A 24150-nucleotide genomic window follows, 5' to 3' on the forward strand; every position below is an offset into this window, starting at 1 on the left:
ATATCAACCCCAAAGGACATAAAGAAAACAGACCAAAATTATAAAGGAAAATGGTGGAAATGTCAAGAGATAGATGGAGCTTTTTATCATATGTGGTGGACCTGCAAAAAAGTAAAAAATGGGAGGAAGGAAATACGTGGAGAAATGCAACATGTATTTAAATTTCCTATGGGTGCCAAGAAATATGTTGCTGGGAATATAACCCAACAAACTACTAAAGGTGTTGGAAGAGATGGGCACTACATGGTGACAGCAGCTAGAACTAGGCATGCCACAAAAAGGGAAAACAATGTTTGCCCATGTTTAGAAGATTGGAATAATAAATGGTCTGACTGTGCTGTAATGATGAAATCAACATCATATTTGAAAAATAGATCAATTTCATAATCTTTGAAAGGATGGAGAGTGTAATATAAAAGCAGAAGTTATATTTACAATGAGAAACAATTTAAAATGTCATAACAAATTAGAAGCTGAATAATACAAAATTATTGTCTCCTTAACATGTGGTATAGGATGAGTTATTGTTTTGAATTATGGCATAGTAATATTTGTGATTATAGTTTAAATGATAATATGTTAAGATAGATAGGTAGAGACAATAAGATGTTTAATGGAATAAATTGCAATAATAAAAAGTATTAGTGTAATGATAATTATAATGGTAAACTATTGTTAAATATTAACTATTATTAAGATTCTGATGAGGAGGAGATGAGATGAGAATCTTGGTTTTTAATCTATACTTTTTTTTTACTATATTACATAATGTATAACAATCCTAAATTTTATATGTAATCTTGAGAGTCAGCTTGGTGTCGTGGTTAAGGGTGGCGGCCTCTGATCTGGAGAACCAGGTTTGATTCCCCACTCCTCTTCCACATGCAGCCAGCTGGATGACCTTGGGCCAGTCACAGTTCTCCCAGAGCTCTCTCGGCCCCACCTACCTCACTGGTTGTCTCTTGTGGGTAGAGGAGGGGTGGGCAATTGTAAGCTGCTTTGAGAGTCCTCAAAAGGGGGTTACAAAAAAACAGTCCATCTTCTCTCTTTTTTCTTTTCTGTTTGTCTATTCCCTTTTCTTTCTAAAATCAAAAATAAAGATGGAAAAAAAGAGAGAAATAACTGGAGCTTTTAGAGCAGGGGTGGCCAAACTTTGCCTCGCTAGATCTCCATGACAGGGGCTCATGGTCATTGTAGTCCATGGACTTCTAGAGAGCTACAGTTTGGTCACCCCTGGTGCAAAAGGGGAGGGAACTGATTCAGAATGAAGATGGGGAGAGCACTCCATGGAAAAGGTATAGGTCAAGAAAGTGTCTCCACTGTGGTTAAATTCCAGTACAGCGCAGGTCCCCAACATGATGCCCCCGACCCTTTTCCCAGCATCTGCCAAGTGTTTTTAGAAAGTGGGTGGGGCTAAATGGGTTGTTGGTCCAGCAGGGCTTCTGATTGGCTGGGCTGATTTTGAAAAAGTTGCTCTGTTAGCAGCAGCCACACCAGTGCAAGGGGCTCCACTGCGTAACAAAAGGTAGAGCTGTGTATATGCAAGACAATGTTTTCACAAACTATCTAAAGGGCATTTGATTAAAACAGAACTTCTGCTCAAGATGGTGAAGAGTGAATGGTACACAGTACGGCAGGGGTGGCCAGACTGCGGCTCTCCAGATGTCAGTGGACTACAATTCCCATGAGCCCCCGCCAGTTGGCAGGGGTTCATGGGAATTGTAGTCCATGGATATTTGGAGAGTCACAGTCTGGTTGTCCCTGCAGTACGGCATAAGTTGGTGTCTCTGACGTTTTGTTGGTTGGCTTCATCTCCCGCGGCAGACATTTTGTGGTTGTGCCTACCATATTCTCTCACAATTGCAAAGTTGCCAGCAGGCTCAAAATGGTTGGGGCCCCGGCTTGGGAGGGAGGGGGCCAGCAGTCATCATCATGGAATCCGAGACATTGTTGGGTCTTCAAATGAAACGGAAAAGCTCACTGGCGGAATTATCCATTCCAGAACGATGACAAAGGACGACAAGGAGAACAAAGAGATGGCTCCTCTTATGGGCAAGAAGGCGAACCCGCCTGCGACTCCACCCCCGGGGAACCCGGAGAAGAGGCCGTCTGAAGGCACCCCTCCAAAGAAAAGGTAGGCCCTAAGGACACAAGGGGGGCGGTCTCTCTGGAGAATGGGGGCTCACCTGGAGGTGTGGTAGGGCTGTCGTCTCCACATTTAGAAATACCTGTAAATGGGAGGGTGGGATTTAGGGAGGGTAATAGGGTTGCCAGGTCCGTGTCTCCCCCCCCCCTCCCTGATTACCAGGCAGGGACACAAGCGGGTTATCTGGCGGACTCATTGAAGTTGAAGATAAATCTGTTTTTTGCAAAAAGAGTGAACAGAGTGCAAGGTGCTTCCTTGCTAGAGATAAAGAACAAGTTTACAAGCATAACCTTATGCTGTCTGGGCCCTGTGTATCTGAGGGACCACCTTTCCCTGTATGCCCCAAGAAGAACATTGACCTTGAAATGATAATATGGCCCTCAGAAAGTGTACCTGGCCCTCAGGGAGTGTACCTGGCCTTGATCAGTGCCAAGGCCTTTTCAGCCCTGGCCCCAGCCTGGTGGAATACATTGCCTGAGGTAACTAGGGCTGAATCTGCACGGAGCTTTTATTCCAATCTCAGGTTGATTCAATCCCTACCATCGACACTGAATGCGATTTCCATTTTGATTTTGGCTGATTTAAATTTTCCCTCTGCAACAAGCACGATTGATCTGGAATCACCCTACCTTTTCCCCGCGATATCCTGGAGTGGATAACCCTTGATATTTGAAAAATCGCCCTCTGCTTTCCCTGAAATAACTTGCTGTCAAGCCTCCTACCCTGTAGAAAAGCCCTGATTGGCCAGGACGTCAGTTTAAAGGCTTCCTTGCTCACATGTTGCAAGCCCATCCTCCAGGGAATCTAACCTTCCAGGGTTCTGATCTCTGTAGTCTGGAGAGGAGCTGTAATTCCAAGGGATCACCAGGTCCCACCTGGAAGCTGGCATCCCTAGAAGGGAAAGACCCTGAGCAGGTATAATGCCCTTAATTCCATGTTCCAAAGCAGCTCTCCCACCCTCCACCCTCCAATCTCCAGGTGTTTCCAAACCCTGAGTTGGCAACCCTATTCCCACCTCTACCTTTTCCTTTAATGGCGCTGCCTGGGAGAATTTTGAGGCTGGGGGTGCCTCTGCTGTGACAGTCGCCACCCATCCGCTGTTCCCTGGAAGATCTGGGCAGGCAAGAGGGGGCAGAGCTTTAGCATGCAAGTGGGCAAGGGAAAGGCGCATGGGGAGATGACAGAGCAGAGCAGGTGTGCAGGCGGCAGCTAGGGGCAGTGGCTCAGGCCCTGGCTGGGGCCCCACTAAGCAGAATTCGTCTCCCCTTGCACACCCCACAAGTATCATGCCGAACAAAGCACAGGCTATCTACCCTGGCTGGGCTGCATGGCTCTTAGCACGCCGTGGAACCGTGCCATGCAGTGCTGAAAGAGTTTTGTGCAGGGAAAGTGCATGTCAGCACAACTGTAAAAAGCCACACATTCATTTGCCAGATTCGAACCTCCGGCGTTGGCAGCATGTGGGGGTGCCAGGCAGGGATCCTTTTCCACCTTGCTCTGGGCGAATGGGGTGTGGCGCGGTGCATTCCTTCATTGCAAGCAGCAGTGGTCACGTGAGCTTTAATTGCCAAGATGAACTCCCTGGCTGGGTTTAATTACACATCTCGCTGCTTCCCTGAATCTAATTCCTCTGCAATCTTTTTGAACCTGGGGCTCCGGCAGGTGGATTTTTCTTCCGGGAGCCATCTCTCCTGCCCCATCTTATTTCCTCCATGTGCTAAATGGGTTTCTTCTTTTCCAGGGGTCAAAGAGGGATTAAAATTTCCAAACCCTTCTTGACTAGGGCAGGGTGTTGGGAAGGGCCTGGGCGTGCCACTGACTCAAGGTGGTGATTTGACCAAGGGGAGTTTTTGGAGCCAGATCTGTGGTCTCTTTTTCTTCGCAGATGTTGTTGCAGTGAGGTTTTTTGTCTGGCCCATTTTGGCAGCTTCCTTCACGCCATTTTTACACAGCGGAGGCCAAAAGAGCATGTTGAAAAATCGTGCATGGGGGGGGGGGGGAGGAATCCAGTGGAAGGAAAGAGAAAACGGGATGGAAATACAGACTGGTGGATTGGATCCTTCCATGAAGGAAAGGCCAAAATCAGCCCTGGGTTTCTGAGTTGAAATAAGCTTCCAGCTGTAAGGTTTGTGGCCAGCCCAAGCTGCCCATGGCCCAGACAGTATACATTTCTCATGTGATTGTGTTAATACAAACTTATTTCTCGGAGATAAACTGCACCGAGGAGACACCATGTGAACGTCAAGTTTTGCATTTTGTCCATTTTCAAAATGTCCCTGTGCTTTCGTAGTGTAGTGGAAGCAGCTTCTAATCTGGAGAACCGGGTTTTGTTCCCCTGCTCCTCCACATGCAGCTAGGTATTGTGGTGAAGGGCGGTGGCTTCTAATCTGCCGAGCTGAGTTTGATTCCTGCTCTCCCCATGCAGCCAGCTCGGTGACCTTGGGCTTGTTATAGTCCTGATAGTGCTGTTCTCACACAGCATTCCTGTCTGAGCTCTCTCAGCCCCACCTTCAGAGGTACGAGGGCCCCGTGTCTCGTTCCTGGATAGTAGTTACGACAACGTTTTTCATACACTCCCAAAAGCTTGATAATCACAGAAGCGTGAGGGATGAATGCAGACCAAGCTGCCAATGAAACTTTTCATGTACTCTGGAGAGCTCTTTGGGAAGTGTATGAAAAACCTTGTTTCATATGAATTATCAGTTGAGAAAAGTCATGTCGACAAAAGCAACCGTCCTGGTTTTCCCTGTGAACATTTTAAGCAATACAATGAAGGAAAAGACTTTGGACAGCAGCATTTGTAGAAATTATTATACCGTATTTGCCGGCGTACAAGACGACTGGGCGTATAAGACGACCCCCCAACATTTCCACTCAAAATATAGAGTTTGTTACATTACATTACAGTACTATGGGCCACTACGGGCAGCTGTGTCTATCCCAACTGAAGTGCACCCGGCGTATAGGATGACCCCCCCACTTGGAGGCATGTTTTTCAGGGGGGAAAAGTAGTCTTATACGCCAGCAAATACTGTACATCAAGCCGATATTTGCGTAGGCATTTCGTTTGGCGTTCGTTCATCTCTACGCAAACCCTTATTCTGTTTATATCGCTTCAGAGTCCCCCCTCCGAAGCAGCTATTTCCTCCAGGGGGACTGATCTCTGTTGCCAGGAGATGGGCTAGAAATAATTCCAGGGGATTCCCCAGGTCCCTCCTGGGGATTGGCATCCCTAGCAGAGGGGCAAAACGCAGACAGCTGTTTCCTTCTGCCCTGCCTACAAGAATCTGGAATTTGGATTTGCTGGGTGAAATGCTTCTGTGGGGGGGTTGTGTTTTTGTCTTTTTTAAGCTGTCCCCAGCAAGATTCCGTCGTTCATTCCATTCTACCAGTTCCACAGTGCTTTCTGTAAACCTGCCCTGACTACCGGATTCCTAGCAGGACACTGACACAGTTGGCTTCCCCCCCCACCCCTACACACACACACACACCATGCACTATAAACAGCCAGTGATCTTGTGTCCATTGTGTGAGCATGGAGCAATGTCATATGCCAGCTTTGGAATGTGCACACTGGAGCCTGGAGTGTGGGGACGCCGGATGTGATCTTCCCACCCGTGGCATTGTAGTTTTGGAGCAAGACATGCCTCTCTGATTCATCCAGGGTCAGCGCAGAGCTGGCGTGCTCTCTACCTTGCCTGTGGCGTTAGCCTACTAGCAGGGGTAGTCAAACTGCGGCCCTCCAGATGTTCATGGACTACAATTCCCAGGAGCCCCCTGCCAGCGAATGCTGGCAGGGGGCTCCTGGGAATTGTAGTCCATGAACATCTGGAGGGCCACAGTTTGACTACCCCTGGCCTTCTAGGATTCCCAGCCTCCAGGTGCTTTGGCCAGTGAATAGCTGCCATTTCTTTCACCTCCCTCTGCGTTAACAAGCATGTGCCATAGGGTTACCAACCTCCAGGAAGAGGCTGGAGCCCCAGAATTCTAGCTCCTCTCCAGACTAAAGTGATCCATTCCCCTGGAGAAAATGGGTGCTTCGCTGGGTGCACCCCAATGAGTACTCTGTCCTCCTCAGGCGCCATCCTCTGCACATGTTGGATAATGCACTTTCAATGCACCTTAGAAGTAGATTTTCCTGTTCTGCACAGGAAAATCCAGCTGCGAAAGCACATTGAAAGGGCATTATCCAGTGTGTGCAGAATGGGCCCATATAGCAAACTTACCTCTCATCCCCTGCCAGAGTTGCTAGTTCTAGGTTGAGAAATACCTGGAGACTTTGGGGGAGTGGCGGGAATTGGGGTGAGGAAGGACCTGAATGTCGTAGAATGCTCTGGAGTCCCCTCTCCAAAGCAGCCATTTCCCCCAGGGGTTGGCTGGAGATGAGCCGTGAAACCGGGGGATCCCCAGGTCCCACTCGCAGGCTGGCATGCCTACCCATGGCTCGCTCACTCCAGAGTCAAACCCCCCCCCCATGTATTCATTCATTTCCTTCCTGTATGCCCTGTTTCTCTCACCGGTGGAGACCCAAAATGGGGGGAACAGCCAATAGGGCCACTCCCTGTGACCTTAGTTCCTAGAGAGTCATGTATGGCACAAAGCCGCCCTTCAGAGACCCTGATCCCAACTCACGTATATCTTCACAACAACCCTGTGAGGTAGTTTTGGGCGAGAGGACGTGACTGGCCCCAAAGTCCTCCAGCAAGGCCGAAGCTCCCTACCAGAGGACAGCTGGGCTTATGCCGTGGTTGTCACATCTCTTCACACACGCTGGTGTAGCTGCTGCAAAGCAAGCAGGCCCTACAGAAGGCAATGCTGGTGTTTAATGCAGTATCAGCCTGCATGCATGTGCAAGAGCGCATGCTCTTAGCATTCCACACCTGTTCCACATCTCCCCCCCCCCCCCGCCCCATCGTACTTCTTGGTGCTTTGCTGGTCAGATTCAAACCTGCTTCTTCTGTTTTTCTCCCCTTCTCTTGGCACAAACCGCCCAGGCAGAACGCCGTCGTCATCCCCAACCTTGGCAGGTAGGTGTGACCTGCATTGCATGCTGGGAATAGGAACGGGGATTGGCCATCTTCCGTTTCCCTGAAAGGTCCCCATTGCGGGTAACGGGTGTGGGGATTTCTGTCTGGATAATAGTAATTTATAATTCAGGGGATGAAACCAGCAGAAATGCTTTGGCCAGTGAATAGCTGCCATTTCTTTCACCTCCCTCTGCGTTAACAAGCATGTGCCATAGGGTTGCCAACCTCCAGGAAGAGCCTGGAGATCTCAGAATCACAGCTGCTCTCCGGAATAGAGATCAGTTCCCTTGCAGAAAATGGCTGTTTTGGAAGATCCATTCGACGATCATTTACTCTCCCCAAGCAGATCTCCCCAGGCTCTGCCCCAAAACCTCCAGAAATTCCCCAGTCTGGAGTTGGCTACCCTAAGATGTCTGGAAGCACACAAGCCTGTTAATGAATGGCAGAAAGACACAGTGTGTGCATGCACGCCCTAAACTGAAATGCATAGTCTGTGTATGATGTTTTGTTCCTAAATTTTGGTCAAGGGTTTAGGCCAGTGGTTCTCAACCTTCCTAAACCTTCCCTTTAATACAATTCTTCATGTTGTGGTGACCCTCAGCCATAAAACTGAAAGTGGCTTACGATTGAAGAAGAAGAAGAAGAGTTGGTTCTTATATGCTACATTTCTCTACCCAAAGGAGTCTCAAAGCGGCTTACAGTCGCCTTCCCTTTCCTCTCCCCACAACAGAAACCCTGTGAGGTGGGTGAGAGCCCTGATATCACTGCCCGGTCAGAACAGTTTTATCAGTGCCGTGGCGAGCCCAAGGCCACCCAGCTGGCTGCATGTGGGGGAGCGCAGAATCGAACCTGGCATGCCAGATTAGAAGCCCGCACTCCTAATCACTACACCAAACTGGCTCTCCCAGTTTGATCGTCTTCTCTTTCTCTGGAAAGCTGGGTTTGATTCTCCGCTCTTCCACATGCAGCCTGCTGGATGTGCTCGGGCTAGTCACAGTCCTGATAGAGCTGTTCTTACAGAGCAGCCCCACCTCCCTCACAGGGCGTCTCTTGTGGGGAGAGGGAGGGAAGGCGATTGTCAGCCGCTTTGAGACTCCTCCAGGCAGTGAAAAGGAGGGCGTAAAGAGCCAGATTTTCTTTTTCACCGAGGTCCCAAATCCCACCCACTCCCAGCTCCACTCCCAAAGTCTCCAGATCTTCCCCAACCTAATGCCTGGTGAGGTTGGTGCTGGAATGGAAAGAGAAGGGGTCCTAGTTAGCGGGCTCCAGCTGGCCTGGAGATTGTCAGACAGCATTCCCTGAAGGTTGCAAAGAAGCCTTATTGACCGGGGTTGGCCGTGGGGGGACCAAGCATGCCCAGGTAGAGAGAGAGAGGCCTTTCCTTGCTGGTTTTGCTTCCCCACTAATAGAGCTCTTGTCCAATCATGTGTTCAACAGTTCCCACTTTTTTCTCGAGATTGAAGGCTTGGAGAGCAACGTCACCCCGAACCGGACCTCGCCACCCGTCTTCTCCAAACCGATGGACTCCAACATCCGCCCATGGTATGAATGGACTGAGGCCTGTGCCTCTCTCGCACTGGAAGTGCAAGCAGGGAGCAAAAACCCACGCCCTCAAGAGAAGCCCCAGGAGCTCTTCCCAGTCGGCCGGTCACTTGCGCATTGAATGAGGCTGAGAAAGGCCTAAGCTAAGAGTGAAATAATTTTACTGGATGTACCTTACCTTGCATATACATGAGACAGCTTTCTAGAACAGGGGTAGTCAAACTGCGGCCCTCCAGATGTCCATAGACTACAATTCCCAGGAGCCCCTGCCAGCAAACACTAGCAGGGCCTCATGGGAATTGTAGTCCATGGACATCTGGAGGGCCGCAGTTTGACTACCCCTGTTCTAGAACATTCACCCCAGAGCAGCATGTGCATTTTTTTCCCTCTTGAATGCACTAAATCAGGGGTGGCAAAACTGTGTCTCTCCGGATGTCTGTGGATTACAATCCCCATGAGTCCCTGCCAGCATGAGGGCTCATGGGAGTTGTAGTCCATGGACATCTAGAGAGTCACAGTCCGGCCACCCCTGGACTAAAGTGTCTTAAATTGTCTCTCCCCCACCACCGTCCTCATGTCTGTGTGTTAACGTGGGTGCTGGTATCACTTCTGGTGACACTCCCAGGGGCATGGTGTGTGTGTGTGTGGCAGGGCGGTCTGGCCAACTGACATCATTTCTGGGGCTCCTCAAAGCCTTAAAGATTATTTCAGGGACTCCTACATGCTCAAAAAGGCTTTATTTCCTTATATCCTTGACTGAGTCCTCATATCCCGGTCAGAAGGAGGGTTAGCACTCTAAATGAGATATAAGGACTTAACGATCACCGTTCTGATTTGTATCTGACGAAGGAAGCTCCAGTTCTCAAAAGCTCTCGCCCTGTAAATCTTGTTTGTCTCTCAGATGCTACTGGACTTGAATCTAGCTGTTTCCCCCAAAATAGGGCTCTCCTGTCCCTGGTTCATGGTGTGCCTTAATGCTCTACCATCTAAAGTTTTACAAGGGAGATTTCTTAAGATACCATACTCACTGTACGTAACTGTGGGGCAAATAGTGTGGAAACCCTATATCATGCGGCCTGTGAATTCAATCCTTTCTCTGAGCCGAGAAATCTTTAAACTCTTCCTTTGCTCCCCAAAGAGATGGGGACATCTCTTTTATAAGCGCAGAGGAGGCCTATCGCTCTTTGAGCTGAGAAATTGCATGCACTTTTTAATATTTTCGCAGCCGTTCAAATGGGGCCTAGCTTTTCCGACGTTTTAGTAATCTGCTTAAAACTAGTAAGCTAAGAAGCAGTATGAAGTCGAGAAATAGGGTCCCTTCCTCCTCTTCCAGTTGTGGTAAGTTTGGGAGCAAGAGAGAATCACCTCTGAACCCTTTTAGCAGCGTACAGTCCTTCAGCTCTTTAATTTCCGTCGTTTGGCCAGATGCTTCTTCCTTCGGGCCCTGGGGAATTGACCAGGCAGGAAGGAGGGCCCTTTGCCAGGCTGTGGCCTTTGCCAGGTGCCCACCCACGCATATCCTTGACACCAGCCCTGGTGTGCAGATTTTTCTCCCCAAAAAATAAACTGGCTGAAAATTTCTGATGCAAAGAACCAGTGCTTACCCAACTTAGTTGACCCCACCTCCACCCCACAAAGCTTAGAATTTCCGTGAAAATCGCTAGCCTCCGGAAGGCTGTAAAGGTAAAGGTAAAGGTATCCCCTGTGCGAACACCGAGTCATGTCTGACCCTTGGGGTGATGCCCTCTAGCGTTTTCATGGCAGACTCAATACGGGGTGGTTTGCCAGGGCCTTCCCCAGTCATTACCGTTTACCCCCCAGCAAGCTGGGTCCTCATTTTACCGACCTCGGAAGGATGGAAGGCTGAGTCAACCTTGAGCTGGTTGCTGGGATTGAACTCCCAGCCTCATGGGCAGAGTTTTCAGACTGCATGTCTGCTGCCTTACCACTCTGCGCCACAAGAGGCTCTCCTGAAGGCTGTAGAGGGAGTATGAAAGGAAGATTCCCAGGGGTGGCCAACCTGTGGCTCTCCAGATGTCTACGGACTACAATTCCCATCAGCCCCTGACATCTGGTAGGGGCTGATGGAAATTGTCGTCTGTAGACATCTGGAGAGCTATAGGTTGGCCACACCTGGAGGAGATTTAAAAACATTGCTGCCGGATGCTGGTTCTCCGTGTAAATTGCTCTGTCACCTGACTTGGCCTTTTCTCTCTCCTCTTTGGGGTGTCGCCCAGCGCGTCAGCCAACTGCGAAGATATGGACTCTCCCCAGTCTCTCCAAGACGATATGACCGAGTACACTCCAAACGCAGACAGCTGTTGGTGAGCCGGCCCGTCACGTTTTGTCCCTGTGGTGGTTCTATAAATGCTAGGAGGAGAGGGATTTACCGGACTCCTTTCCCCCTGCTGGAGTTAAAATTAAGGCCTCTGGGAGCCAGAGAGTGATTTGTGCATTTCTTTAGGAATGATCTCCGACAAATAAATCTGGATCCACTGCAAATCAAGTCATTTCATGTGAAATATTAAGGCGGGGAGGGGAGTCCAAGGCAGAATTTAGTAAAGCCGGTGCTAACAATGTGTGGCCTTAACCGAGGTTAACATCCGGGAAATATAACCTAGATGTGGTTGGTGAGCGAAGATTCGACCCCAGAGGCATGTATGGGAACTTGTCCGTTTGTCACCTTGCTAAGGGAGTCACAGGGTGGTCTTGCTTGGCACAGGTGGGATATTTGGTGGAACGAGCTCCCAGAGGAGATCTGGGCCCTGTCGGAACTGGCGCAGAGCCTGCATGTCAGAGCGCTTCCACCAAGCTTTTGGTTGGGGCCAATGACTTAATAACATCTATGGCCCTCCCCTACAAAAACACGGGAGACTTATGGGCAGTGAATAATCCGGAGGCTGCTATGACCTGAATTGTTACTGACATTTTTATCATGTTTTATATTGTTATAAAGCCGTGTTGGTTTTAATTCATTGTTAATTTTGAATCGTATTATGTAAAATAGCGATCCCCAACCAGTGGGCTGCGGACCACATGTGGTCCTTCGACTAATTGGAGGTGGGCCCCGAAGGACGCCTTCTCCCCCCCTCCCCCCGGCCCTTTACTTCATCCCCCCGGCCCTTTACAAGACACTTCGGGTGTCATTGACTCCCATCACTCCCAGATGGGACTATCTTGTTGCAGAGAAACAAGCTCAGGGTTCCCATTGATTTGTCATTGTCATGAGTTAAAATTTCCATGAAAATAAAATGTTCCTTTATGTTCATTGTTGTGGCGTGTCTGTATCTTATTTTGAAGGGATGTTTAAACATTACCATAGCGATCAGAGAGCGTTAGGGCAGTGGTTGAGAGTAAAGGAGTAAACTACCCCCCCCACCGGGCCTCAGTAAAAGGCGTTGAGTGGTCCTTGGTGAGTGGTCCCTGACGTTGAGTGGTCCCCGGTGATAAAAAGGTTAGGGACCACTGATGTAAAACACCCTGAGCCATCATGAGAGGGTGGTATCGAAATATAGTAATAGTAATAGTAATAGTAATAGTAATAGTAATAGTAATAGTAATAGTAATAGTAATAGTAATAGTAATAGTAATAGTATCGGCCATACTTAATGCATGCACCCTTCAAACCACTGCTTCACATTTGGACTGCTGACCAGTCTTAAGGGATTTAGACACGATGGTGAGCCATGATGATATGATATAAACGATGACCAAATGTTACTTCTGAATAAAATCAGAGCATGGTCCCGCTGGCATTTCAGTCTTTGGCCCTCCGAGAGAGCTGCTGGCTGAGGGGAGGTTTGCTGGGGAGGGGATCTTCCCGGCTCACATTTCACAAACTCGACTAACACCCCCTGCCCCCTTGTCCGCTTTATTTTAACCAGCACCAATTTGTCCCAAAGTGCTCAGCAACACAATCGGCGCAAGAAGCTGAAGAAGTACCTGTTCCGGGCCGTGTCGGAGGGCAACGTGGAAGAGCTTCAGCATCTCCTGGCGGAAGTGATGGATCGGTCCCACACATGTAGGAGCCTGACTGTCCAAGGTGCAAGGGCATTGGTGGGAAAGCAGAATTCTCTAGTGGGCTTGGCTGGATTATGGCCTCCGACTCCCTTAGGCCTGGGTCTGGTTATTTCATATGGTGATGGTAGTCAGGTCTCCCCTGGCAGGGAACAGGGGGTAGGGTTGCGAGATCCAAGTTGGGAAACTGCCAGAGATTTGGGGATGGAACTAGGGTCCTCAGAGGGGTATAGCATCATAGAGTCCACCCGCCAAAGCATCCCTGTTCTTCTGGGGAACAGACCTCTTTAGTCTGAAGTTGAGTTGTAATTCCAGGGGATCCCCAGGTCCCACCTGGAAGCTGGCATCCCTATACCTAGCTAGGATCTAGCTGGCTAACCAGAGACTTCCATATGTCCACAGTGCTTTTCCCAAATGTGCAACAGTGTTAGGATTTCTCCTTTTCTCACCATTTCTCTTTTTCTCACCAGAGAACCAGTTTGGTGTAGTGGTTAGGAGTGCGGACTTCTAATCTGGCATGCCAGGATCGATTCTGCACTCCCCCACATGCAACCAGCTGGGTGACCTTGGGCTCGCCATGGCACTGATAAAACTGTTCTGACCGAGCAGGAATCTCAGGGCTCTCTCAGCCTCACCCACCCCACAGGGTGTCTGTTGTGGGGAGAGGAATGGGAAGGCGACTGTAAGCCGCTTTGAGCCTCCTTCGGGTAGGGAAAAGTGGTATATAAGAACCAACTCTTCTTCTTCTTAAAAAAAAAAATTGTGTGGGTCCAGTGATGCAAACGAACAGGAAAGAATGCAAATGAAGCGAAGGATGTGGGAAATTGTAGCAAGCTGTACAGAAAATTGAGTAATGCAAAGGACCACAGAAGATACGAAATGATCATTTCGACTTAGGGAATGAGACCTGGCAATTTAGAATTTCTGAATCTGGGGAGAAATATGGAAGGGCAAGAATTTTCAAAGCATGCTTAGTCCCTCCCATGCGTAACTAAGGTTGCCAGCTCTGGGATGATAATTTACTTATTCATTTATTATATTTATATACCGCCTTCCCCGAGGGCCCAGTGCGGTTTACAGAAAACAGGAAAAGAGACAGATAACATATGGTAACAGGTGATAATGATAATAATGGTAATGATAATATTTGTTATTTATATCCTGCCCTTCCAATGCTCAGGATGGGAGTTTCCTAGGGATTTGGAGGTAGAGTTTGGGAAGGGGGGGGGGTTCAGTAGGAATATGGTGCCCTAGAGCAGGGGTAGTCAACCTGTGGTCCTCCAGATGTCCATGGACTACAATTCCCATGAGCCCCTGCCAGCGTTTGCTGGCAGGGGCTCATGGGAATTGTAGTCCATGGACATCTGGAGGACCAAAGGTTGACAACCCCTGCCCTAGAGTCTACCCTCCAAAGCTGCCATCCCCCCCCTGAGAAAATGCAGATCTGAAATCTAGAGATCAGTTGTAATTCCAGGAGCACTCCAGCTCCCAGCTGGAGGTTGGCAATCCTCCATAATAATTGATGAGTGGAGTCAGAATAGACTGTATGAAACATCAGTTTGACAGGTGGATACTCCGCGTAAGGACCAGTGTCATCTGGAAATCAACGACCGGGTTTTTAGATTGTTTCCCATCAGTGTATGCTAAATCAAACCAAAGTTTGATTTGCACATCTATGCTTGCTTAGGCAGCACATAGAATCATAGATTTGGAAGGGGCCATACAGGCCATCTAGTCCAACCCCCTGTTCAACACATATTGAGAGAGAAGAGATAGAAAAGAGCTGTTTTTTAATACCCTCCTTCTCACTACCCAAAAGGCTTAACAAAGACCTTTCCCGTCCTCTGCACAAAGCAGACAACCTGGGAGGTAGGGGAGGCAGAGGGACCTAAGAGAACTGCTCTGCATAAATAGTCCTAAAAGAACTGGGATTGGCTCAAGGTCCCCCAGCTGACTGCATGTGAAGGACAAGCAAGGAATCAAACCTGGGTAGAGTCCGCGTTCTTAACCACCATGCCAGACCACTAAAATTGGGTTTGTGAAACCATGCGTCAAGACGGACCTCCTCCACTTGGTGGCTCCCAGCTTGTATGATCCTAGCTCAACGAAGCTCAGTAGTCAAAATATAAACTGGATGGCAATGCGTTTCAATTTCCAGGATGAAGGGATAGAAATAGTCCCCCTCCCAGATACCTTGAGAGAATATTCTTTATCTTCTTTCGCTATCCCTGTTTTTCTTCCTTAGCCAGCGTGATGTCGCAGTTAAGAGCAGCGCTAAAGGTTTCTTTCAGATTTGTTTCAGCTCTGTATTCGCTTTCGGTTTGTTTTCAGGTATCTGCGATCCAAGCATATCACACTGTTTGTTGTTGAATGTCCCCCAAAATAACACAAATACAGAATAAATAGGCAAATGTTTTCAGAAGCGCTGAGGAAATGTTGTAAAACAAGACGACGCTTTTCGAAAACCGCTGAAAACGGTCCCAGTATAAATTGAGGATTAGTTTTCCTTTTGCTTTGAGCAGAGTTTCCCATAGTTGAGTGGCGTCATTGGACCCAATTCAGACACATTTTAAATTCAGCCCTAGGGTGCTTCTGGATGATTTTTGGACCACTGTCACATAGATGAGAGCCAGCTTGGTGTAGTGGTTAAGAGTGCAGACTTCTAATCTGGCGAGCCGGGTTTGATTCCCTGCTACTATTGCACATGCAGCCGGCTGGGTGACCTTGGGCTCGCCACAGCACTGAGAAAGTTGTTATGACCGAGCAGGAATATCAGGGCTCTCTCAGCCTCACTTCCCTCACAGGGGAGAGAAAAGAGAAGGTGATCGTCAGCTACCTTGAGACTCCTTCGGGTAGAGAAAAGTGGCGTATAAGAACCAACTCTTCTTCTTCAGTAACATCAGGGCTCTCTCAGCCTCACCCACCTCACATGGTATCTGTTGTGGGGAGGAAATTGTAAGCCGCTTTGAGACTCCTTCGGGTAGAGAAAAGTGGCATATAAGAACCAACTCTTCTTCTTCAGTAACATCAGGGCTCTCTCAGCCTCACCCACCTCACAGGGTGTCTGTTGTGGGGAGGAAATTGTAAGCCGCTTTGAGACTCCTTCGGGTAGAGAAAAGTGGCATATAAGAACCAACTCTTCTTCTTCAGTAACATCAGGGCTCTCTCAGCCTCACCCACCTCACAGGGTGTCTGTTGTGGGGAGGAAATTGTAAGCCGCTTTGAGACTCCTTCGGGTAGAGAAAAGTGGCATATAAAAACCAACTCTATTTCTTCAGTAATATCAGGGCTCTCTCAGCCTCACCTCCCTCACAGGGTGTCTGTTGTGGGGAGAGGAAAGGGAAGGTGACTGTAAGCCGCTTTGAGCCTCCTTTGGGTAGAGAAAAGTGGCATATAAGAACCAACTCTTCTTCTTCAGTAACATCAGGGCTCTCTCAACCTCATCCACCTCACAGGGTGTCTGTTGTGGGGAGAAAATTGTAAGCTGCTTTGAGACTCCTTCGGGTAGAGAAAAGTGGCATATAAGAACCAACTCTTCTTCTTCAGTAACATCAGGGCTCTCTCAACCTCATCCACCTCACAGGGTGTCTGTTGTGGGGAGGAAATTGTAAGCCGCTTTGAGACTCCTTCGGGTAGAGAAAAGTGGCATATAAGAACCAACTCTTCTTCTTCAGTAACATCAGGGCTCTCTCAACCTCACCCACCTCACAGGGTGTCTGTTGTGGGGAGGAAATTGTAAGCCGCTTTGAGACTCCTTCGGGTAGAGAAAAGTGGCATATAAGAACCAACTCTTCTTCTTCAGTAACATCAGGGCTCTCTCAACCTCACCCACCTCACAGGGTGTCTGTTGTGGGGAGGAAATTGCAAGCCGCTTTGAGACTCCTTCGGGTAGAGAAAAGTGGCATATAAGAACCAACTCTTCTTCTTCAGTAACATCAGGGCTCTCTCAACCTCACCCACCTCACAGGGTGTCTGTTGTGGGGAGGAAATTGCAAGCCGCTTTGAGACTCCTTCGGGTAGAGAAAAGTGGCATATAAGAACCAACTCTTCTTCTTCTAGATATACCTATTTCACCGTTATTCTGACATGCTGATTTTCTGTTCTGCAGACTACCTGATGAAAAAAATGACCTCTTCGGACACAGGCAAGACCTGCCTTATGAAAGCATTATTAAACATCAACCAGAACACAAAGGAGATTGTGAATATTCTCCTTTCCTTTGCAGAAGAAACCCAAATTTTGGACAGGCTTATTAATGCGGCGTACACAGAAGAGGCATACAGAGGTATCGCTGGGCTTCCTGAGGGTTTGAAAGTATTGTGATATGGGCATTTTCTGTCCCAAAGCAAGGAAATTGCAGTGGGGAGGAGGGAAGGGCAGATCGAGGTACACAGAGGCTCAAAGGACATTCCCGGATCTAAACACCTGGAAGTAAAGAATAAATTACTCAGAGTTTGAGATCTCTGCAATGGAGGAAGTTCGAACACAAGGACATCAAAAGAGCCCTGCTGGAGGAGACCAAAGTGGCTTCATCTAGTCTTGGATCATATTAATTCCATGTTATATAAAGAAAAGGACTAACAGCCTCCAGGTGGCGCCTATAGATTTCCTGATGACCAAGATAAATCCCCCCCCTAGAGAAAATGGCTACTTTGGTAAGCAGGTTCTGTGATGTTTGCTCAATAATTTAATTAAAGGTAAAGGTAAAGGTATCCCCTGTGCAAGCACCGGGTCATGTCTGACCCTTGGGGTGACGCCCTCCAGCGTTTTCATGGCAGACTCAATACGGGGTGGTTTGCCAGTGCCTTCCCCAATAATTTAATTGGCTGACCCCAAAAAGGGGAGGGGGAAAAAAGGTTCTTCCTATTTTTTTTTCCCACCAAGCAATGGATAATTTTGGAGATTTCTATCATGCTGTCCCCCCCCCCACCTCCTCAATTTTCGTGATCTTTCTGTCTGAACCAAAGAAAACAATGTAAGGGGAAATCCAAAAAGAAAAAACCAAGATCACAGACTGTGCAACATCTTTTATTAGAACCAGTCTGATGACACGCAAGCTTTTGAGTTCGCCAGATCAGGCGGTCTGTCAGAAAACTTTAAAAGAAGGGGAAAACGGGTTTTTTTTAGGCTGTCACGATCGTAAGGCACTCTAGGGCAGGGGTAGTCAACCTGTGGTCCTCCAGATGTTCGTGGACTACAAATCCCATGAGCCCCTGCCAGCAAATGCTGGCAGGGGCTCATGGGAATTGTAGTCCATGAACATCTGGAGGACCACAGGTTGATTACCCCTGCTCTAGGGATGAGGCAGACCTTCTGGCAGGCCAAGAATATTTTGGCAAAAGGAGCGTAGACTCTCAGACGCTTGTGCCCAGAAGCGTTGCTGATCTCTTAAATGTTTTTTTTCCTGGCAAATTTCAGCTATCGTGGACAACCTTGTAGGGACTGAATGAACAGAAGTGGTTTGCCATTGCTTGTCTCTGCATAGAGGCCCTGACTTTCCTCCATCCAAACACGCACCAGGGGTGGGCCTGCTTAGCTTCCAAACAGGTCAGGGGAAGGCTAGACTCTTCTGATGGCTGCCCTCTGAAAGAACATCCAAAGTAGCTTCTGACCAAGGGCTGTAGAAACAAGAGGCCATAAAACAAACCCCATAGGAACAGGTTCCCCACCCCCCACAGTCCTAATCTCCCCCTTAACCAGTGAGACTTAAGAGTTTAGGGGCAACTGGCCTCAGCTTGTCAAATAAGCTTGCCAACCTCCAGGTGGGTCACAATAGAAGACCAACTGAAAAGCAAGGAACCTATCCAAGGCAATATTCTTGTTCTGGGAATATAGATTCAATTTTAAAACCATTTTTATATACATAGAGAATCAACCCTGACGGTTGCTAGATAATTTCCGTTTTCAGTATCTTTTCTTCAGTGGTGGAGTCCTGTGATATAAGATTGTTGTAACAATAGTGAAAGTTAGTCAGTGTGGAAAAATCCTACAGTATTTCCTTATATTCGTGTGGGAGCTGGGGTTCTCCTGGGATTTCCACCGCTGACCAGGTGACAGAGATCAGTTCACCAGGAGAAAATGGCTTCTTGGAGGGTGGGGTTTGTGGTATTATACCTCACTGAGGCCCCTCTCCTGGCCAAACCCCACCTTCCCCACATCCCCAAAATCTCCAGGTAGAAGAAGAGTTGGTTTTTAATCTCCTGATTTTCTCTACCATAAGTAGCCTCAAAGCAGCGTACAATCGCTATCCCTTCCCCTCCCCACAACAGGCTCCTTGTGATGTTGGTGGGGCGGAGAGAGCTCTGAGAGAACTATGACCGTCCCAAGGTCACCCAGTAGGTTTCTCAGGGAGGAGGAGCGGGGACTCAAACCCAGTTCTCCAGATTGGAGTCCACCACTCTGAACTACGACACTGTAGCTTTGTCAACAGAACGTAAAATCGTAGAAGAAGTCTTGACTCAATGAAGATTTCGGACTGTTATTTGGTTTGCTGCCCAAATATTTTTTTCTTCCTGGGACCCGTAAAAAATAGGATTTCTTCTTTTTTTTTGCTGGGTAGGGCAGACAGCGTTAAACATCGCTATCGAGAGGAGGCAGTTTGACATCACTCAGACCCTGATTGAGAAGGGAGCGGACGTGAACGCCCACGCCCAGGGGGTCTTCTTCAACCCTAAACGCAAGCACGAAGGTTTTTACTTCGGTAAGTGAAGTAACGGATAAGTCTGGAGGATCGGGAGAACTGTGGAAATGGGGATACGCTTGGCGCTACTAGGGGTAGGGTCACCAGCCCCGGGCTGGGAAACACTTGGAGTGTTTGGATGGTGGAGCCTGAGGAGGTCAGGGCGTGAGGAGGGGAGGGACATCAATGGGGTTTATCGCTGTAGCTCCCACCTTCCAATATGGCCATTTTCTCCAGGTGAACTGATCTCGGTCACCGAAACATCGGTGGCAATTCCAGGAGATCTCCGGTCATCAGCTGGAGGTTGGCAACCCTATGGGTAGCAGTGAGGGGGGATAGAAATGGGGTGTGAGGACGGGGGAGAGAAAAGAGCCACACCTGGGAAAGGAGAATGGCAAAATAGCAAATCTGAGAACAGTTGGGGCAGAGAAGGAAAGTCAAGGAAACGCAAACTTAATAAAAACAACAACAACCCTGCTGTCCAGTCACGGGAGATTGTTCCTTTAGGCGAAACCCCGTTGGCGTTAGCGGCCTGCACCAACCAGCCGGACATTGTCCAGCTGCTGATGGACAACGGCAAGACGGACATCACCTCCCAGGACTCGAGAGGGAACAATATATTGCATGCCCTGGTGACTGTGGCGGAAGACTCTAAGAAGCAAAACGACTTTGTGAGGACGATGTACGACACCATTCTTTTAAAGAGCAAGAGCCGAGCCCTGGAGATGATGAAGAATAAAGACGGGCTGACGCCGTTACAGCTGGCTGCGAAAACGGGAAAGCTCGAGGTAAAGCTGGCTCCAAGGGAAGGAGGGGGAGAGGTATGGCCTACAACAGGGGTAGTCAAACTGCGGCCCTCCAGATGTCCATGGACTACAATTCCCAGGATTCGCTGGCAGGGGGCTCCTGGGAATTGTAGTCCATGAACATCTGGAGGGCCACAGTTTGACTACCCCTGGCCTACAAGGATAGATTACATGGAGACTGAGAAGCCATTTTGGAGGAAGTGTTGGGAAGAGGGCCCTAGCCAGCCATCTTTCTTAGGTGGGATTGCCTGCCACTGGTGGTGTATCTAGGGCAGGGGCAGCCAAACTGTGGCTCTCTGGAGGTCCATGGACTGCAATTCCCATGAGCCCCTGCCCGCAGTTGGCAAGGGCTCATGGGAATTGTAGTCTACTGACATCCAGTTTGGCCATCCCTGATGTAGAGTATGACACACGTTATGGGCAGCTCTTGATGGGGGGCATCAGTGAGCAGTTTCTGTTACAGACAGATAAGACATCCTTGGAATTTTCTTCAGATGTATGATTATAAAACTAGAAAGAGGAGAAACTGTGAAAACTATCGTGGAGCAAATTGTATCAGAGAAAGCAAGGAAAGTGCAGTTATAATGTCCTTGGAGTGCCGTAATTTGTTAATTAAAAGATTAATGAGCTTGACTTGAGTTTACGCCGAAGTCAGAAGGATACGCTGACATCAACCCGAAGTGACGTTAGCACCCTGGGGTCATCAGGGGGCGCTTTATTCTGTAGATCAGGGGTAGTCAAACTGCGGCCCTCCAGATGTCCACGGACTACAATTCCCACAATCCCCTGCCAGCGAATGCTGGCAGGGGATTGTGGGAATTGTAGTCCGTGGACATCTGGGGGGCCGCAGTTTGACTACCCCTGCTTAGATACACCTCTGCCTGTCATATTTCTAAGTGGGGCTTTGAGCAGCTGAAAGAAAAATCGTGGCTTTCCTCCCAGCTCTCAGAAACATCTAGAATTTAGGGAAATTCGACTCTCAAAAGTTTATACTCTGAAAAGCTTGTTGGTCGGAAAGGTGTGATCAGAATCGAATCAAACTGTTCCGGAACTCAGTTTGTCAAGCAGAAGTGGATCCATGGGTTGTATTGCCTGCGGATTGTTCAGGGACTCAGAATAATTTGGGTTTTTAAAGTTTTTCCAAACATTCTGAGTGTAGTGGTATAGTGGTTAGAAGCATCAAGTTCTGATCAGGCGAGCCGGGTTTGATTCCCTGCTCCCCCACATGCAGCCAGCTGGGTGACTTTGGACTCGCCACAGCACTGATAAAGCTGTTGTGACCAAGCAGGAATATCAGGGCTCTCTCAGCCTCACCCACCCCACAGGGTGTCTGCTGTGGGGAGAGGAAAGGGAAGGCAATTGTAAGCCATTTTGAGACTCCTGGGAGAGAAAAGTGGCATATAAGAACCAGGTCTTCTTCTTCTTCAGTAATATCAGGACTCTCTCAGCCTCACCCACCTCACAGGGTGACTGTTGTGGGGAGAGGAAAGGGAAGGTGATTGTAAGCCGCGTTAAGCCTCCTTCAGGTAGAGAAAAGTGGCATATAAGAACCAACCCTTCTTCTTCTTCAGTAATATCAGGGCTCTCTCAGCCTCACCCACCTCACAGGGTGTCTGTTGTGGGGAGAGGAAAGGGAAGGCGAATGTCAGCCACATTGAGCCTCCTTTGGGTAGAGAAAAGCAGCATATAAGAACCAACTCTTCTTCTTACTTTTAATGACACTACTTGTACAATTCCCAAGTTCCAGGGGATACATAGATATGCCTGACTTCAACCAGGTCCAGGGTCTTTTCAGTCCTGGCCCCTACCTGGTAAAATGAGCTCCCGGAAGAGCTGAGGGCCCTGCCAGAAATACCACAGTTCCGTAGGGCCTGCAAGATGGAGCTCTTCCACCTGGTATTTGGTTGAGGCCAGGCCACAGAAGATCTATATCAGGGGTAGTCAAACTGCGGCCCGCCAGATGTCCAGGGACTACAATTCCCAGGAGCCCCTGCCAGCGAACGCTGGCAGGGGCTCATGGGAATTGTAGTCCATGGACATCTGGAGGGCCGCAGTTTGACTACCCCTGATCTATATGGACCCTCCTCCAAATATTTGAACATTCTGACAACTTAACCGCTAACACCCACCTTGTGGCACAGTATCCATTCAGGCTAATTGAGCCTCATGGGGTGGTTTGGACAGGGTGGGGCTTGGGGGTTTTACTTCGGCATTGTTTTTATCATATTTTTATTCTGTTGCAAACCACCACAAAGTAATAGCAAAAAGCTCCTTGGCTTAGTAACTGGATGTATTTTCTCGAGTATTTTCTTCAAACTGAACCACTTTTGAGAGATACGAAAAAGCTTTGTCTTTTCAAAGTCAACTCTGTGGTGCAGCTAATAATGTACTTCTGAGGAAAGGATTGAAAACAGGAGTGTAGCCGGCAGCCTATTTATTTAAGTTCGTATCCGTTCGAGGGAGACAATTGTCTCATGAAGCATCGAGTTACTTTCCTAAGCACTCTGTGGAGAGCGCTTTAGGTCTTTTTGCTCAAGGGAAACATCATTACGGTGAAGTGACTTTGCCAAGTATTTTGTGAAGAACAGTCGTTCTGTTTCAAGAAAAGGCAGCCAGTCACTACCTCAAGAAGCTTTTTGCTATTACTTCAAGAAATAAAATATTTTTTGCCTCACACAGGATTGTTTGTTAAGCTCCAGGTGATGGCCGGAATTACAACCGAACTGCAGACCATAGAGATCCTGTCCCTGGGAGAAAACGGCCACTTGTGGGGGGTGGGTTGGATGAGCTCTCTCCCCTCTCCAAATTCCACCCTCCCTAGGATTCATTCCCCCCCCCCCCCCAAAAAAAAAAATCTCCAGGGATTTCCCAGCTCTAAGCTGGTGAGCCTTATTCTGAAGCTTAGTTTTTGAAACATCTTCATGTGGGGAGAATCAGTGGTCTGGGGGAAGGAGCACAGATAACTCAAAGTCCAGCTGACCAAATCGCGTTATGATTTCCTGTGAGGGGCCAAAGGTCCGCGCTTCTATTCTTTTCTAGCACTCCCAATAATTGTGGTGATGTTTTTTGGGGGGGACAGGCTGTAGTTCAGTGGCAGAGCTTCTGCTTGGCATGCAGAAGGTCCCGTGTTCAATCCCCAGCATTTTCACTTAAGGATCAGGTAGTAGGTATTGGGAAAGACCTCTGACTGAGACCATGGACAGCAGCTACCAGTCTGAGTAGGCAATACTGACCATTTTAGGTTTTTTGCCCTAGCTGGACCTCTGGTCTGATCCAGCAGGACCCTCCTTATGGTCTTGTGCAGAAGGTCCCAGGTTTAGTCCTTAGAATTTCCAGTTAGAAGAACTGGTGGTAGGTGGTGGGAAAGACCTCAGCCTGGGACCCCGGAGAGCCATGGAGAGGGTTTCTGGCTCAGTGGAAGAGCCTCTGCTTGGCATGCAGAAGGTCCCAGGTTCAGTCCCCAGCATTTCCAGTTAAAAAAATCCGGCTGTAGGTGATGGGAAAGACCTGGAGAGGGGCTGTGGCACAGTGGCAGAGCTTCTGCTTGGCATACAGAAAGTCCCAAGTTCAATCCCCAGCATCTCCAGTTAGAAGATCTGGCAGGAGGTTGTGGGAAGGACTTCTGCCTGGGACCCTGGACAATAGTGACTGTGATGGAGAAAGGGTCTGATAAGACAGCTTTCTGCTTTCATGTGTTATGTATGCATAAGAGTGAGAAGGGTGCATTTTGGTATGCCTGTGTGAGAGAATTCACATTGATTATTCACGTGTTCATGTGTGTTACCAACACAGAAGGAGAGCATGATGCGCTTTTGTCCCAAGCGAAGGAATTTATACTTTTGGGGTGTGGGCTCCTGTTTTGCTGGCCTCCTCTACTCTCTGGCACAATCAGGCCTGGGTTTTGCTGTTGCCCTGATCACTGACTCCTCCTTG

At 48.5% G+C, this 24150-nt stretch overlaps 1 protein-coding gene across 1 annotated transcript in view; it reads left to right on the forward strand.

Moving 5' to 3' along the window:
- Positions 1–2006: 2006 nt before the first annotated feature.
- The window catches only part of TRPV3 (transient receptor potential cation channel subfamily V member 3), a 34806-nt gene continuing 12662 nt past the window's right edge, over positions 2007–24150 (forward strand). Inside the window, exons 1-8 of the mRNA XM_077311238.1 lie at positions 2007–2134; positions 7141–7173; positions 8611–8715; positions 10953–11039; positions 12600–12757; positions 16841–17017; positions 19292–19432; positions 19919–20199. Of these exons, the coding sequence (XP_077167353.1) occupies positions 2007–2134; positions 7141–7173; positions 8611–8715; positions 10953–11039; positions 12600–12757; positions 16841–17017; positions 19292–19432; positions 19919–20199 (1110 nt within the window). The remainder of the gene's footprint in view (positions 2135–7140; positions 7174–8610; positions 8716–10952; positions 11040–12599; positions 12758–16840; positions 17018–19291; positions 19433–19918; positions 20200–24150) is intronic.

The sequence above is a fragment of the Paroedura picta genome, chromosome 15, assembly GCF_049243985.1.
Source record: "Paroedura picta isolate Pp20150507F chromosome 15, Ppicta_v3.0, whole genome shotgun sequence".
In the NCBI taxonomy this organism is placed as follows: Eukaryota; Metazoa; Chordata; class Lepidosauria; order Squamata; family Gekkonidae; genus Paroedura; species Paroedura picta.